The sequence below is a fragment of the Dendrobates tinctorius genome, unplaced genomic scaffold (genome assembly GCF_039654945.1).
Source record: "Dendrobates tinctorius isolate UK_male_01 unplaced genomic scaffold, ASM3965494v1 ptg000152l, whole genome shotgun sequence".
In the NCBI taxonomy this organism is placed as follows: Eukaryota; Metazoa; Chordata; class Amphibia; order Anura; family Dendrobatidae; genus Dendrobates; species Dendrobates tinctorius.
In genome coordinates, this window is record NW_027361819.1 from 1520001 (window position 1) to 1536006 (window position 16006).

General features: G+C 43.9%; 1 protein-coding gene and 1 long non-coding RNA gene across 2 annotated transcripts; one reads left to right on the forward strand and one right to left on the reverse strand.

The window, feature by feature from the left end:
• The first annotated feature begins 1532 nt into the window (after positions 1–1532).
• LOC141050686 (E3 ubiquitin/ISG15 ligase TRIM25-like) lies at positions 1533–3580 on the forward strand. The gene has a single exon (XM_073547282.1). The coding sequence runs from the start codon at positions 1788–1790 to the stop codon at positions 3354–3356; it is 1569 nt and encodes a 522-aa protein (XP_073403383.1). The 5' UTR covers positions 1533–1787; the 3' UTR covers positions 3357–3580.
• A 2446-nt stretch (positions 3581–6026) lies between these two features.
• LOC141050688 (uncharacterized) lies at positions 6027–10697 on the reverse strand. The gene is made up of 2 exons (XR_012220521.1): positions 8097–10697; positions 6027–7486 (listed from the first exon to the last, which is right to left on the reverse strand). It is a non-coding gene; the product is annotated as an uncharacterized lncRNA (long non-coding RNA).
• Positions 10698–16006: the final 5309 nt, after the last annotated feature.

Here is a 16006-nt window from a genome sequence, read left to right on the forward strand (position 1 = left end):
CTACTGTAAAAAACACATTAAAAAAGCGGCTTCTAGTGATGAGAGAACGTGCTCGGTAAGGTGTTATCTGAGCATGCTCGGGTGCTAACAGAATGTCTTCAGCGCACTCCAAATATATATTAGAGTCCCCACTGCTGTTAGACAGCCACAAGACATGATGGGATTGCCCGTTTGTTAGACAGCCGACCTGGAGACAGCGGACAGTCCCGGCTGTCTCCTGCCAGGGTGGAACAAAATGGTGAATGGGCGTGGTTAGGGGTGTGGCCATGGGCGTGGTCAACCTTTGCCAGGCGCACTGTGCGCAGCATAATTTCTTCCTCTTTCTATTCTTAAACAGTTGGGAATACTGAACATGTGAGCGTGGCCTTAGACACAGCGGGCAGCAGTTCTCATGAAATCACATCCACGTTGTTTGCACAGTTAGGTCGTGTTCACACGTAGCAGAAATGCTGCTTTTTTTCTGCAGAAAATCTGCTGCGTTTAACTGTCCAAGCAAAGTGGATGTGATTCCATGTGACCTCCTGCGCGCTGTGGTCTAAAGACGCTGCTGAACGCTGCAGTCTTGGGGCGTTTTATCTTTATGAGGAGCCTGAAAAAGACACAAAAGACACAGTTGTATTTTTAATGCAGAATCAAAGATTTTCTGTAGTACGAAAACTTTAAAAACGCGGCTTCACATCTGCACCAAAAACAATCAAAAGGAAAAAAGGCATAAAAAACCCCAACAAAAACGCAATAATGACAGATTGTTATTGTGCAGTTTGGTGCACAAGTAGATAAGAAGCAACAGAGAAAAACGCAACAGTTACGCTACATGTGAACACGGCCGTACAGAAAGGATTGGGAAAATGGTTGTTAAAAAGCGCAACATCTCACAAGAAAGAGAAACCTCATATAACGAAGAGGAAAAGTTCTCGCTGCTACAACTATGAATGAACAAAAATAATAAATGCACAGGTCCCAACCGTCCCGGATACGGCGGACAGTCCCGGATTTGGGTCTGCGTCCCGCTGTCCCAGGCGTCTGCTGAATGTCCCCCACCGCCCCTCTGACATCTGTCCGTGGTTCTCACAGATGGACTATAACAGGTACATGGTTTATGGGGCTGTTCACATGTCCGTGTTTTTTGTGGGAAGAGTGGTCGGCAAAACATCCGGCAACATGTTCATTATTTATACAAATTAAACTGAACAATTCACGTCTATGAGTCTGAAAAATAATCACAGACGGCGTCAGTGCGACTAACATTGTATCAGACAGGAGAAGCTTCACCCTCATCTGTGAAAATCACCAATAAAACACTGATGGTAAAAACTGACCGAACACTGAAGAAAATGAGAACAAAACCACTGATGGACAACGGCTCGTGATTTCACTGATGTGTGAATAAGACCTAACGATGAGTCCTTCATCAGCCACATACAGCGTCGTCTGCCGGACCCCAAATGTATATTTCAGCCTGATAGGAAGAGGTGGAGATGGATTTTACTTCACCCAACTCACAATTTGTGAAGACTCTTCTTATTATGCACTGAAGTTTTATGGGTTATCTGCTTACTTCTCCTGCATCATACTGGTGGTGGATTATGTTCATAATAAGACCAGGTGGAGTCACTCCAACTCCTAATCCTACACCAGATCCTCATGACTGATCAGTGCTTTCTTTCTAAGTTGGATTCAGCAGTGAGCACAACTATGGAGCTGAAGGCTTAATTATTCTCACACTCCTCCGCCCTTCTTATGGAAAGAAACTTTTTAGCTTTTGGTTCCTGCTCTTTCCCACTACAATGGCGTCTGCGGAGCTGAGGGATGAGCTGAACTGCTCCATCTGCCTGAGCCTCTATACAGATCCCGTATCCCTGAGATGTGGACACAACTTCTGCCGCTCGTGTATTGTGAGTGTGTTGGATGCCCAGAAGGCGGCTGAAGGGTATTTTTGTCCTGACTGCAGAGCAGAATATCCGGAGCGTCCGGCCCTGAAGAAGAACCGGAAGTTGCAGAACATAGTGGAGCGTTTCTCATCTACTCAGCCTGGTATGGAGGAGACCAGGATCTCCTGTACTTACTGTACAAAGTCTCCTGTACGGGCTGTGAAATCCTGTTTGCAGTGTGAGAATACTTTCTGTAATGACCACCTGAATGTCCACAACAAGACATTAGATCACATATTAATAGATCCTACAAGATCTTTTGGTAACAAAAAATGTTCCCACCACAAGAAGCTTCTGGAGTACTACTGCCTGCAGGACTCGGCTTGTCTGTGTGTGTCTTGCTGTCTGGTTGGCGAACACCGTGGACATCTGGTGGAACTTCTAGATGAGGCTTCTGAGAAGAAGAAGATGAAACTGATGGAATATCATAATGAACTAAATCCACAAAAAGCAGAACTTCAGACAAAAGTCCAATATCTGCAGGATCATAAGTGGAATATCCAGGAGAAAGCCTCCGATGAGAGGAACAACGTCAGGAAGATATTCAATGCCATTAGGAAGCAAGTGGAAATGGCAGAAAAGAAAGCGCTGAGTGAGGTCTCCAGGCAGGAGGAGAAGATTGTGTCTAAGATATCTGATCTGATCAAGAAGCTGGAAATACAGGAGGAAGAGCTGTCCAGGAAGATGCGTCACGTGGAGGAGATGTGTCATGTCACCGACCCAATAAGACTCTTACAAGAAAGTGACATTACAGTATGTAGTCATGGAGGTGATGAGGACACAGAGGAAGATGGTGGAGAGGTCAGTTCTGAGGAGGCTCTGGATGAGGTTATGATCTCACTGACCTTACACCGATCTATGCGGGATATTGTCACCAATGTGACATCAGAGCTCGGATTCCATGTCCCAGACATATTACTGGATGTGGACACTGCTCATAGATGTGTGAAGGTATCAGAAGATCTGAAAACAGCAGCAGATTCAGATAAAGAACAGGTGAGACCAGAATCACCAGGGAGATTTTTGACTTACTCCCAAGTGTTAAGCAGATGTGGCCTCTCCTCAGGACGACATTACTGGGAGGTAGAGTGGAACCAGAAAGGAACATATGAATTGGGAATGTCCTATCCCAGTATAGAAAAGAAAAGAAAGGAGTCTGGTATGGGATATAATGATAAATCTTGGTGTCTGTGTATGTATGATGGAGAATATAAAGTATATCACAACTCAGATGAACTAACCCTCAATGTAAAGCCAAAATGTCCAATACTTGGTATCTTCTTAGACTATGAGGCCGGGCTTCTGTCCTTCTATGAGCTGTGTGACCCCATCAGACACTTACACACCTTCACCGCCTCCTTCACTGAACCCCTACATGTCGTCTTCTGTGTGGATGATGGGGCCTCTGTTACAATAAGAAGCTGAGGCCGATGTCGTCCTCGTCACATTATAATGACATTATTCCTTGTCACATGGACACATCTGTATATAGTGAGTTATCAGCGGGACCCTTTAATAATACAATGTATATGGTGGAGTCATGGGGGGATTGTTCCTATTGTTTTTTCCTCTTCCCTGTAGATTAGATGCAGAATCAATGATTGAGGAGAATGTAAAAATGACTGAATTGTTGTGAGACTGATAATTGTTCAGTAAAGGGTTAATCATGGTATATAGCTGGGATATGTCAGCACTCTCTGACTCCCGGGACCCCCACCGATCCTGAGACTAAAGGGGCTGCAGCATTAATCCAGCCTCCTGCACATCGGAGCTCTGGACTCCCCCGGTGCAGGAGCTGCAGTACGGCCGCAGTGTATGGGGGGCACATCGGGGGTCCGGAGCGTCACACTAAATCAGCACTGTGGCTCCTCCATTCTCGGGGTCTGTGGGGTCCGCACCAGTCAGACACTGATGGGATACTCTAGCTATATACCACCATGTGAAATGTCCTGTAATCTCCCGATGTCTCCAGCAGTGTTACAGGACCCCGGTGACGTCTGATCTGTGTGATCTGATCGCCCGGACTGTGGAGGATGATGGGAGTTGTGGTCTCCTCGTTGTGTATTTTTTATTAGATCTTCTCAATATTATATGAAATTAAATAAAGATTTCCTTTAATCCCACCAGAAACATCTCATATATAGGAGGACGTGTGATCAGTAATCAGGGGACGAGGGCAGGGACCCCAGTGATCCTGAGATCGGGGGTCCTGTGTGCGCTCAGCCGCTTCTCTATCCCCCTGTATCTCTGTAGTCACTAAGGCGCCGTACACACAGCAGAGCCGGATACACGGAGGGGCGCACAGGCTCTGGTGGGGTCCTATGTGCGGAGATCCCCCCATAGATGCAATGTGTGCTATATCCAGACTGCAGACAGATCATCATGGCGCCGCGGGCTCTGAGCTTCACTCTGGTTCTGTGTTCTGGTGGTTCTCTGTTGGGGGATGTTCACACCACTTCTTTTTCAGTCGGGTTTGGAGCCAGTTCACTTCTGAAAATTGCCTTAAAAAGTGCTGAGAAAATGCTGCGTAGAATGGACGTATTTCTGCTGTGTGAACACGACGCGCGTCACGTGCTCAGGATTTTCCGGCTCTTGGGTTGGGTGAGGGCTTATTGTTTTCCGCCTTGAGGTGACTTTTTAATTGATACCATTTTGGGGCAGATTCGATGTTTTGATCGTCTGTTGCACATTATTGCGACAACCAAACAATGTGTAATTCTGGGAATTAGATTTTTTTTTTTCTCCTTACACTGTTTAATTCTTTAATCAGTCATGAAGGGGTTAAATGTCCTCTATCAGCGCAGAACGACTGTTCACACCAAGTCCGGGCGCTCGGGGCATCATGGCGGCCAATCATTTATAGTGAACCCTCCCACCTGCTTGTTTTCCCGCTATCTCCGCCCCTTCTTCTTTGATTGACAGTTCTGACTTCATAGTGCTGAGAAGGACGGAGATAGATGGGAAGCTGCACGGAGCTGGCTGGCCGCCATGATGGGGCCTGGACTTGGTGTGAACAGTCGTTCGGTGCTGACAGTCGCCCTTTAGTATTACATTTACATGGTAATACGGTAACCAAGGTAACCAGGTGACTTCTCTAAGGTAACAGGGTGAATGGTAACCCATAGCAACCAGCACAGGGTAGTCTCGGAGAGCCCTGAAGAGAACCATGGTAGGTGGCATCACACCTGGTGTCAGGAGGAGGATGGCGGCTCATTTCCATCTCTTACGATGAGGTTTTCTTCCATATATCTGACAGATTCACAGACATTTCCTCAGATCGATGGTGTAATCGTGTGTTCAGAGCTGATAAATGGCGCGGCCGGCTGTGTGTTATGTGCAGGAAGAGGCGGCTGTGACCCCTCACACAACAGCTGAGACGCCATTTCAGGAGCAGAATCCTGGTCGGCCATTTTGTAGCTGTGCTCGGTGTAACGGAGGCTTTATGGTCAGTGACAGAAATGATCTCTGAGGAGACAGTTTGTGTAGGACGGAGGCCGGCCGCCATATTACAGGGTTTCCAGAACTCTGTGTCACTAATCGCTTTATGTGAAGGCGATGGAGACCCCGGCTGTACGGAGCGCGGGCAGCCATGCTGGATCTCCACAGGGAGATGAGCGCACCAGGGTGACACAGACGTCCGACATCGATGACCTATGTGAGGAGAGTTAGGGCCGCACACCCTTAGTGTTAATGTACAGGTGACCAATACACGGCGTGGCCACAATTTCCTGTCAGCGGAGCTGTGTGACGGCTGTGTCTGCTGGGACGAGCTGTGGTTTCCATTGGTGTCTTTCTGGGGTACATGGGACTGTGTCATCACCTTATATTAACCCTGTAGAGGCCAAAATAACAAAAAACAGCAATTTCCGCCCGTTTTTGTTGCAGATTTTTCTCCAGTCACGGTAACACAAATCCTACATACTAGATAAAGAAAAGACCTGATTGGGGTAAAAATCAGTCACTTGGATTAAATTTTAATTGTCGGGATCCCTCAGATTACTCTTTCATCTGAAGGACCGATGTTCTTGGGTGTGAAGCATCATATGTCTCTAATTAAATCAGCTCCTTGGAGAAGAACTACACAGACACCAGCTGTATGGTACAACTCAGGATGCCTCCAAGACGCCTCTGGCTTATCAGTTAGGCTTCCGTCTTTTATAGTAAAGAATTTAAACATTTTACAGACATGCGCAGTACAAATGATTTTACAACTTGTTTTCGACAAAGAAAGTCATTTAGGCGAAAAAGCAGAGGTATTTGACCTTGGTTCACAAGGGAGATGTCTGAGACATCTCCTCGAAGAACAGATAAGGTTTTAAACAAGAGAATGCAACATAGACAGAACTCAATTTAACTCCTTCAGTTCCTATCATTCCCCCCTTTGACATCTTCATTTTCCACAATCTGGAACACTGGATCCTGCAACAACAGCGGATAGTGGCTCGTTCACCAGGTACTATCCCAGGCCGACGGGTTGCCCAAGGGAGACAGGTCTTCTACCTTCTCCATCCCCCAGATACTGAAGCCACGTCCATCATTGCAAGAGTACGCTCCTTCATGCCAGAAATGAGATGTCAATCTAGGACTCAAAGGAATAATAGTTAAATTCTTGTTTACAGTCAAACTTCCTTATCTATTTCTACATCTTTTCTTGCATACAGAGATACACCAAAAAACAAGTTTCAATAGCACATATATTACGAAGATACAAACAACAATACGTAATAGACTTAGTATAATCCCAGCTATCCAGCCTCCAATACCCTTAAACCAATTAGCTGGATTAAGAAAGGAGAATGTATCTGACCACCAACTATCCTTAGTATGATCATTGTCTTTATCGTACTGATCTCTAAGTTTTTGAACATCCTCTATTTTCAATTTTAACTTTAAACTACTGTTGGGATCTATATAATGACAGCAAGCTGGTCCGATGACTTGACACATACCTCCTTGCGCTGCAGTTAAATAATCTAGTACTATGGTATGCTGATTAGTGACTATGATGAGCTGATTTTGGACAGCAACGGTGGTGTTCAATATATCCAATATATCCCATATTTGGTCATCTAAGTAATCTGTAGCCCTGACTAATTTATCCCACATTTGAGTGATCATAGGATAAATAAAAATAGAGCTGACAATTTTATTGGCCACACTCATCTGCACTATATGTGGTCTCCCAGAGAGGCGAGGTGTATTGTCAGCAGCTCTTTTGTACAACGTGTGTTTAGGTATGCTCTGAGTATTCAACTGGTCATTCGGAATAACAAAGGTAGCTGGAGTCAAACAACCCAGAGTACAAGCACCTTTTACCCCTACTGGCAACCATTTATATGCATTGTCTCCACATACCCAGTACATGTCACTAGGTAGGTCCCATAGGGCTGAATGTTGTAATACCAGTCTATGAACTAAATCTATGAACGCAGATACATTCTGAAGCATACACCAATTTGGAAGTTGTCCTAAAGGGCTACAATACCCTACATCGGGATTTCCACAGGTGGGAGTTCCTTTCTCATATCCAGATGACTCGTTGCAAGGTATATTACCTGAAATATTAAAACAAGTTTCATTATTGCCCTGGGGAAATAAATTGGAATACTCCCAGGACGTGTTATGTAACCTTCTTTCTAGCAGTATTGGTTTGAAGGCATCAGTAGAGTGGGAAGTTACATTAAAACTAACTTGTAGGCCATACATTGGAATTTGCCCCAGGTAGGTTAATCGAGTTCTATTCCTGGGTACCCAAGCCCCCCCCTTTATATGCCAGATATTGAAGGTATGTATTACTTCCTGAAAGATTACCCTGCCACCAAGGGTATCCTACCCATCCCACAATAGGTATTCCAACAGTTGTGTTCCATAACTTCACATTATTTGTGGCATTATTAGCAAGTGTATCAGAACAACTGGTCCAGGCAAATAATTCCTCGGGTGGCACAGGAATAACAAGGAACGGAATACTAGTGGCTAATACTGGTGAATGTGTGCAGATCCAGCAATCTGCTGGAGATTGAGTGTCTTTTTGACCAATCATTCAGTATTTTTTCATGATGTTGTATAAACTTATTATTCAAGGACATTGGAGAATTTAGACTATCCCACGCAGCTACCATTATTACAGATAATGCAACAAAACCAAACCAAAACATTATGCACTCTTATGCTTTGTTAATTCCTGTGGCTAGTGTGCAATGCGATGCGTGGATCCAGGTTGGTCGTCCCTCCAACTTAACAGAAGTAGGCGTTATTAGGAGTACTTGGTAAGGTCCTTGATATCGGGGTTCAAGGGTCTTTCTGGAGTGTTTCTTGACATATACGTAATCACCAGGTTGTAGACAGTGATTCCTTCCACACTATCTGGATCTGGAGTGGAAGAGAAAACTAGAGAATGCATTTGAGTTAAATGCTTTTGCAACTGGATTACATAACTTGTCAAATTATCCACATTGAGTGTTAAGACCTGTGGGTAGTACAACCCTGTGTTCAGTGGTCTTCCAAACAGTATCTCGAAGGGTGACAGTTTAGCTTTCCCCGTGGGTGTGTACCTTACTGAGAATAATGCTAATGGGAGACACTCTGGCCATGGTTTATGGGTTTGTTCCATGGTTTTCTGTATTTTCAATTTTAGTGTCCCGTTCATTCTCTCTACCTTCCCTGAACTCTGTGGGTGGTAGGGTGTATGAAATGCTTGTTCTACACCTATCATTTGCATTACATTTTGCATTACCTCAGCAGTAAAGTGTGTACCTCTGTCTGATTCAATTGTTTCAGGGACACCGAATCGTGGTACTAGTTCCATCACCAGTTTCTTTGCAGTGGCTCGAGCTGTAGCCGTTTTCACCGGGTAGGCCTCTGGCCATCCAGAGAAGAGATCTACACATACTAGGATATTTGCATACACTCCTACCTTGGTAGCTGTATGTCGTCAATCTGCCGTCTCTGAAACGGGTAGAGAGGCCTAGGTGTCGCTTTCTTAGGGACTTTTACTGTTTTACCTGGGTTGTGCTGTGCACAGATGAGGCATGATTGTACAAGTTTCGCGGCTGCGCAACTGAAGCCAGGAGCGATCCAGAAGGCATCTACCATGGCACACATGTGACTTTTTGAGGTGTGATTGGGGCCATGTGCTGCTTGCGCCATGATTGGGAACAGGGACTTTGGTGGGCACATTTTATCCTTATTCTCCCATACTCCATTTGAGTTCAGCTCAGCTCCCAGTCTCCCTCGGTGTACCTTCTCTGTTTGGGCAGCCTTTTGCTGGAGGGATTTCAGGACATCTAGACCCAATGTGGCTGGAATACGCTGACTCCACGCCACCGTCCACTGCTCTCTCTAGGCCGCCTTGTGCTATTTTAGCAGCCTCGTTCGCCCTTCTATTGCCCTCTACCTCCACGGAGTCACCTTTGTGTGTGCTTTTACCTTGACAATGCCAACCTGGACTGGTAACATCAATGCCTCCATCAATTGTTTCACCAGCTCTGCATTTTTAATGGGCTTCGAATCTGTGAAAATATTAGCGACTTTACCTGCAGCGGCTCTACACGCCTCAGTGAGTGCCTTCAACTCTGCCTCCTGCGCCGACATGTGAGGAGAGAGTGGTTCCGCTCGGATTACCTCATGTGAGGATACTACTGCATATCCAGTGTAGAATCGTCCATCCTGGTGGTATCTGGGGCCATCTACAAAAAAGAAACTCAAAGTCTGCATTAGGAACAGGTTTTTCATGAATGTGTGCAAACCCAACTGTCTCCTGACTCATCAGTTCTATGCAGACATGTTCATGCGTCATGTCACAGTATCCTTCCTCACTTGCCAATACGGTCACCAATTCCCCCTTTTCTGAATCCACAGGCAGGAGGGTGGCTGGATTCAGAACGTTACATCTTTTGAGGAGTGACATACTCAGGAATTAGTAGAGCACACTCAAGTCAGAGCTGTCTGGCCATAGACAGATGTTTTGGTTGAACTTGTAGGAGTATGGCATGGATGTCATGTGGGGAATAGATTGTCAAAAGAAACGTCAGTGTCATCTCACATGCCTTCCCTATTACGTCTCCACTTTTTCCCTTGTGCTCCAGCATACATGACAGGTCGTTTTATTGTCCTTGTTTGCTCAATTTCTTTAGCTACCTTAAGGAGGTCTTTCGGATCTACATGTCTCCATTCAGGTCTGGCTGTCTGTACTGCGTCTCGTAAGTCTTTGTTCATACCGTCAATGAATGCATTCACCAGTATTCTAACATCAAGTGGGTTTATGCAAATGTACCCCATGTCTGCCCATTTCAGCTGTAACCGTCCAAGGTATATCTCTACTCTCTCTCCTCTTTGCTGTGTCACATTAGTCAGGAGTACAGACTGCTCTGATTGTTCCACTGCAGCCCATTGTCTTAGTGACTCACAGTACGTCTCCCCAGATCGTGCAGATTTATCATCCATGCCCCAAGCCTGATTCTTTGTCACATCTGTGTGTCTTAATTATATGATCTAGTGCGTCACCTGCCTTTAAACTCACCAACCTCTCTAGGTCTGCCCAGGTACACTTATATGTTTGCTGCACTTCCTTTATGTGTCTGTAAAACGGGAATGGTTGGTCTTCAGGGGCAGGCAGCTGCTTCAGCAAAGCTAGCTGGTCAGAGGGGCTCCAGGGATAATACACCTGTATCTTTCTTATTCTAGTCACACTTCTAGGTCCTGATGGGGTTGGCCATCTGATGTCTACTGTCAGCTTACTCCTCAAGGGCCAATGTCCCCACTACCCACTATCCACACTATTATTATGTCAGCTTCTTATGATCTTGTCTGGATAGGATTTAGTGCAATTCTCTTAGGTCAGTAGCACAGGTCACACAAGTAGCTATTCAGTCTGGATTTGTCTGAGTCTGACCACAGTGTTTACAAGTCCATCTGTTTTGTCTGGGTCTCTGGTTACACTTTGTCAATCAAACATTCATAATACACCTTCCACACTGCTGCACATTCTCAAGCATCATTTATTCACTTGCTATTTTCTTCCCTTGTCTGTGCCTTTTTGTACATCCAAACATTCACACTCTGGTATTTTTGCCTTTTTCAATGTTTGTCCCACTTGTTTTACTGCTTCCTTCCTTCTCTGTCTTTTGTAATTTGACACAATTTGCTATACAAATCAATCACACAACTAGAAGAAGGTTCAAACACATTAATGACCAAGCAATCACTTACAATTCCCTTCTAAATTAGGCACCATATCTTACTTTTAACTTCCAATCTTCAATTAAGTACTGTTGCTTTAAAATGCACAAATCTTTCAGCGTGTACCTTACGGATAGAATTACAGAGAATTTTGAGCACAGCTCACACTCAGCAGAGATAAGAGCGAAGGGAGAAGAAAAACTACGCAGCTCCATCCTTCCCCCCTCCCGTCAGAATGCAGCGTCGTCCTTCACAGAATTCTGTAGTTCTTTAGACTTATCAAAATCAATTTCTACAAAGAAACTCAAAATCACGGGATTTCACTGTAAGGGCAGATAACTGTATAATGAGATTAACCATGCCTTGCCCTTTTTCTGGCCAAATGCATTCAGGAAACTTTACAATGTAATGCCACATATAACACGAACTATATCATTACTCAATTCATTCAGTCTCAGATGTAGATTTGAAATATCTATAACGCATCTGTCCGGGATTCCACCACAACTAGAAAGGTCACAAATCTCTTGACACAAAAACGATGTGTGATGATTCATTCATACGTGCTCATTCACTGATTTTTTTTTTTTTTTTTACTCAATTACTCATCTCTCATCTTATTCAGAGGTTCTCATAGACATATATACAAGGATTCACACAGCCTGCCTATCTTGCACTTTGGATTTGATTAATACTTTTTCCAGGTTCTTTGCTGCACTACTTCCATATCTATCCTCAATTATATCACATAACCGATTTCCTTCTTCAGGTATCTTTCCCTGACTGTTCCCCATCTTATCTTTTATTCTTATCCTGTCTCTCTTGTTGTCTTCCTGTTAGTCCCCTGCCTTAGGTGGTGTATTGGGTAAGCTCAAGACTAGGCTCTACTATACCTCGTTACCTTCTTCCTAAGGTGCTAACAGGCTAAATGGAGTGTCTGTTCCTCGGTGTACTACGTGTTTCGTGTACTTATATGCTATGTAGCATCCGAACAGAAATACTCCCACAACACACAGGATTGTAAATAAAGTGTCCATCTTCTGGGGTTCTTCAGTCATATCCTGTCACAGGCTCATTTCACGGTCCTGTGCTCATTCGGTCACACTCTTATCTGTCACAAGGTTTATTCGTAAAGGGTGTTGATTTAAGCTTAGGCGGTGACCTCCCCGAAAGGACGCTGTCACATGACCCAGTTAGGCAATATCACCACTCTTTGAACGAATACCTACTGTGCAGCTTATTTGTCTACTTTTCACAGTCCTTCAAATCAAGGCAGTCACTCAACAACCTCCTCTATTCCTAGTGCGGAATCGTCTATTGTGAAAAACTTGTCCGTCCGGGCTGCGCAGTATGAACTGTTCACCCAGCCTTATATTCCGTAATGTCAGACCTCTCCCATTTTGATTTGCATCAGCTCTTTTTCTAAAAATAGCTGTGCACACACAGAACCTACAGTAACCTCTCATTCGAGCAGAAATTACATATGCGTGTCACACCCGATTTCCTCAGAGTTCTTATATGGACCTGATTTTACGGCCCCCTCCTCTACTAGATTCCCCTTTATACGGACCTTAGTTATAATGATAGATTATGAAGAGCAGAGAAGAGAAAAATTGATCTCTTACCTGGCCAGGTGTTTAGGTCTGCTGTTCACAATTTCATCAGTAACTGGAGTGGTCTGTAGATCGGGTAGTCTTGGAGAGGTGCCTATATCAGGTCCCTGTTTCGGGCGCCAGGAAACTGTCGGGATCCCTCAGATTACTCTTTCATCTGAAGGACCGATGTTCTTGGGTGTGAAGCATCATATGTCTCTAATTAAATCAGCTCCGTGGAGAAGAACTACACAGACACCAGCTGTATGGTACAACTCAGGATGCCTCCAAGACGCCTCTGGCTTATCAGTTAGGCTTCCGTCTTTTATAGTAAAGAATTTAAACATTTTACAGACATGCGCAGTACAAATGATTTTACAACTTGTTTTCGACAAAGAAAGTCATTTAGGCGAAAAAGCAGAGGTATTTGACCTTGGTTCACAAGGGAGATGTCTGAGACATCTCCTCGAAGAACAGATAAGGTTTTAAACAAGAGAATGCAACATAGACAGAACTCAATTTAACTCCTTCAGTTCCTATCATAATAAATAACCATAAAAAACCATAACATTGAAACCAATAACCAGTTATCACATAAATATAAAAGACCCAAGGGCTGGGCGATGTTCCCACAGGCCGCGCTCCGACGAGACGTGGCCCTCAGGACCCCACAGCCCCTTTCATCATGGCCTGAAAATCTAAATGAGAGATATCTAGAGCGATGCCGGACAGACGTCCCCGATCTCTTCTGTGTGACCCCGGAGTGAGAAAACCATCAACCAGAACCATACAGCTTTCTAATGCTTTGTTATTCCTTTTCCTTATTTTTTCCATGAATAAAAACCCTTTTTTGACCAAATTATTCTGGGGATTTTATTCGGAAAAGACGAAACAAGTAAAAGGAAAAACTCCACTTTAATGAGCTTTTTATAGTGTAGAAAAGCTTTGATTCTGCCGTTTTTTTACCTGCATTTTTTTAGTCTCCACATAGAAGACAAGAGAGAAAAAAAAAAAGCACCAAAACCGCACAGTGCAGCCGCGTCTTTAGACCACAGGGGGCGCCGCTCTCATGAAATCACACTCACTTTGCTGGAACTGCAGAATTTCCGTGCAAAAAAAGCAAAAACGCATCAAATATGGGAGAAAACGCATAAAAGAAACTCTGCAAACACGCAGTAATCAGAGGAGATTGTTATTGCGCTGTGTGGTGCAGACACCTGCCGAAAAAAACGCGGCATTTACGCTACGGTGTGAACACGGCCTCAGCATTACACTTTTATTACATTTTTAATGGTTTTTGTAGAGCAAAAATATCAATCGCAGCATATGTTTTACACCATTTACCGATTTCTGTGAATAATCTGATCGCTGTGTTGTGCTAGTCGTTACAGGGACACCATATATATCCATGTTATTGACCGATTCGTTATGTTTATTATTTAAAAAAAAAAATGCTAATTAATACTGACATTATTGTAATTGTTTTTCATTTTTTTTAGTAATTTTATAGGAAGAAAACAAATCTCTTTTATTCTCCGTCTAGAATACAGAGACATAGAGAGACACTGCTATGTCCAGATGTATCTCTATGTAATCAGCCTGCAGAGTCTGAGCCTGCAATACAGATCACGTATAAAAACAATTATCCCAGGGACATCACCAGAGCCTGTGGTGCAGTAGCTTTAGCTGTTGCCGGTAATGTTGAAGGTTGTGTATTTGAGACCTTGGAAGACTCACAAAAATAGAATTAATTTTTATAACTGCTTTTTATTATTTTTTTGTAGTTTTATTAAACAAAAAAAATCTGACTTTTTCTTCCCCTCTGTATAGAAATACAAATACAGTGCTGTATATAATGTACATGTATAATCTGCTTCTAGGGTCACTTCCTGCAATATATTCTCCTGAATGTATCATCATTGGTTTTGGCTCCTAGCTAGAGCTGCTGCTTGAGAACATGGAGATTTGAGTTGGAGTCCCGGGGAGACCCGATCACAGGAAAGGAGAACAAGTGTTAGGCCGGGGTCACACTTGCGAGAAACTCGCACAAGTCTCGCGTCTCAATCGCCGGCAATCGGACCGGAGCACTCAACTACATGCAGCCGCACACTCCAGTCCTGAGTGCCGGGTATTGAGACTCGTGTGTATTTCTCGCAAGTGTGACCCCGGCCTTAATGTTATAATTTAATTTACGTCAGTGCAGTGAGATTATACCCCCCATCCCGATGAGGAGGAGCTACATAGCAACTAGAAGAATGGAGAGAGGGTGAGTAATAGAAGCGGGGACAAAAGCCCAGACATGGTGGGACTAAGCGCCCAGATCGTGACAGTCCCGCTGAATCCGGTACGGTTGGGAGCTATGTTGTTGCGCATTACAAACACCCAGGGTCGGTATTTCTCATTTGTGTCTCTTCTATTCAGCATTGAACGTTCCCGTAGCAGTTTTGCACCTTTGTCTCATTATTGGGCCATGTTCAGTATTTGGTCAGTATTTTACATCAGTATTTGTAGCCACAATCAGGAATAGAAAAGTCTAATAGAAACTCGTCACCACTTCTGGATTTATCACCCACTCCTGGTTTTGGCCACAAATACTGATGTAAAATACTGACCGTGTGAACGAGGCCTTAGGGTGAACATAAATTGGTTGTAAGTGAAGGTAATAAATGTTTTGATTCCGGTATTTCTATCACCATAGCAAGTTATAAAGGGGCAGCAGCCGATTATTGTGAAGTAACAGATAAAACCTAAGATGGAAACAACATGAACATATCCGCTGCTATAAGTAAGTAAAAAGCAATAATGCAAATAAATAACATGGGGGGCTCGGTAATCAGTGTTATTGATGACACCAGCGACAAGGTGCAACCAGTCGGGACGGTCCTAACTTCTAGTATTAACACCTTACATGTGAGCACTACGTATAATGGCGTTACGCATAATGGCCAGTGTGAACATGCACCTACATGTTGCCTCTATGCCAACTTATACTCCAGCTCATTTCTTTTGGTTTTTATAGTGAAGAAACATACTAACTCCACTGATAGAGAACTTAAAGGGGTTGTCCAGAATTGGGCCACATTCACATGATGAGATTTAGATTTTGGGGATAGGTTTAGCGTTGGGGCGATGGTTAGTTTTTTTCCACAAATAAATGCAAGTCATATCGAAGAAATTTTCCCACTATCATGACGTACAATATGTCACAATAAAACTCAGAGTCACCGGGATCTGTTGAAGCGTTCCAGAGTTATTACCTCATAAAGGGACAGTGGTCAGAATTGCAAAAATTGGCCCGGTCAT

What these genes read in the sequence shown, in the direction of transcription:
- LOC141050686 (XM_073547282.1), top strand. Translation starts at nt 1,788, where the DNA reads ATGGCGTCTGCGGAGCTGAGGGATGAGCTGAACTGCTCCATCTGCCTG.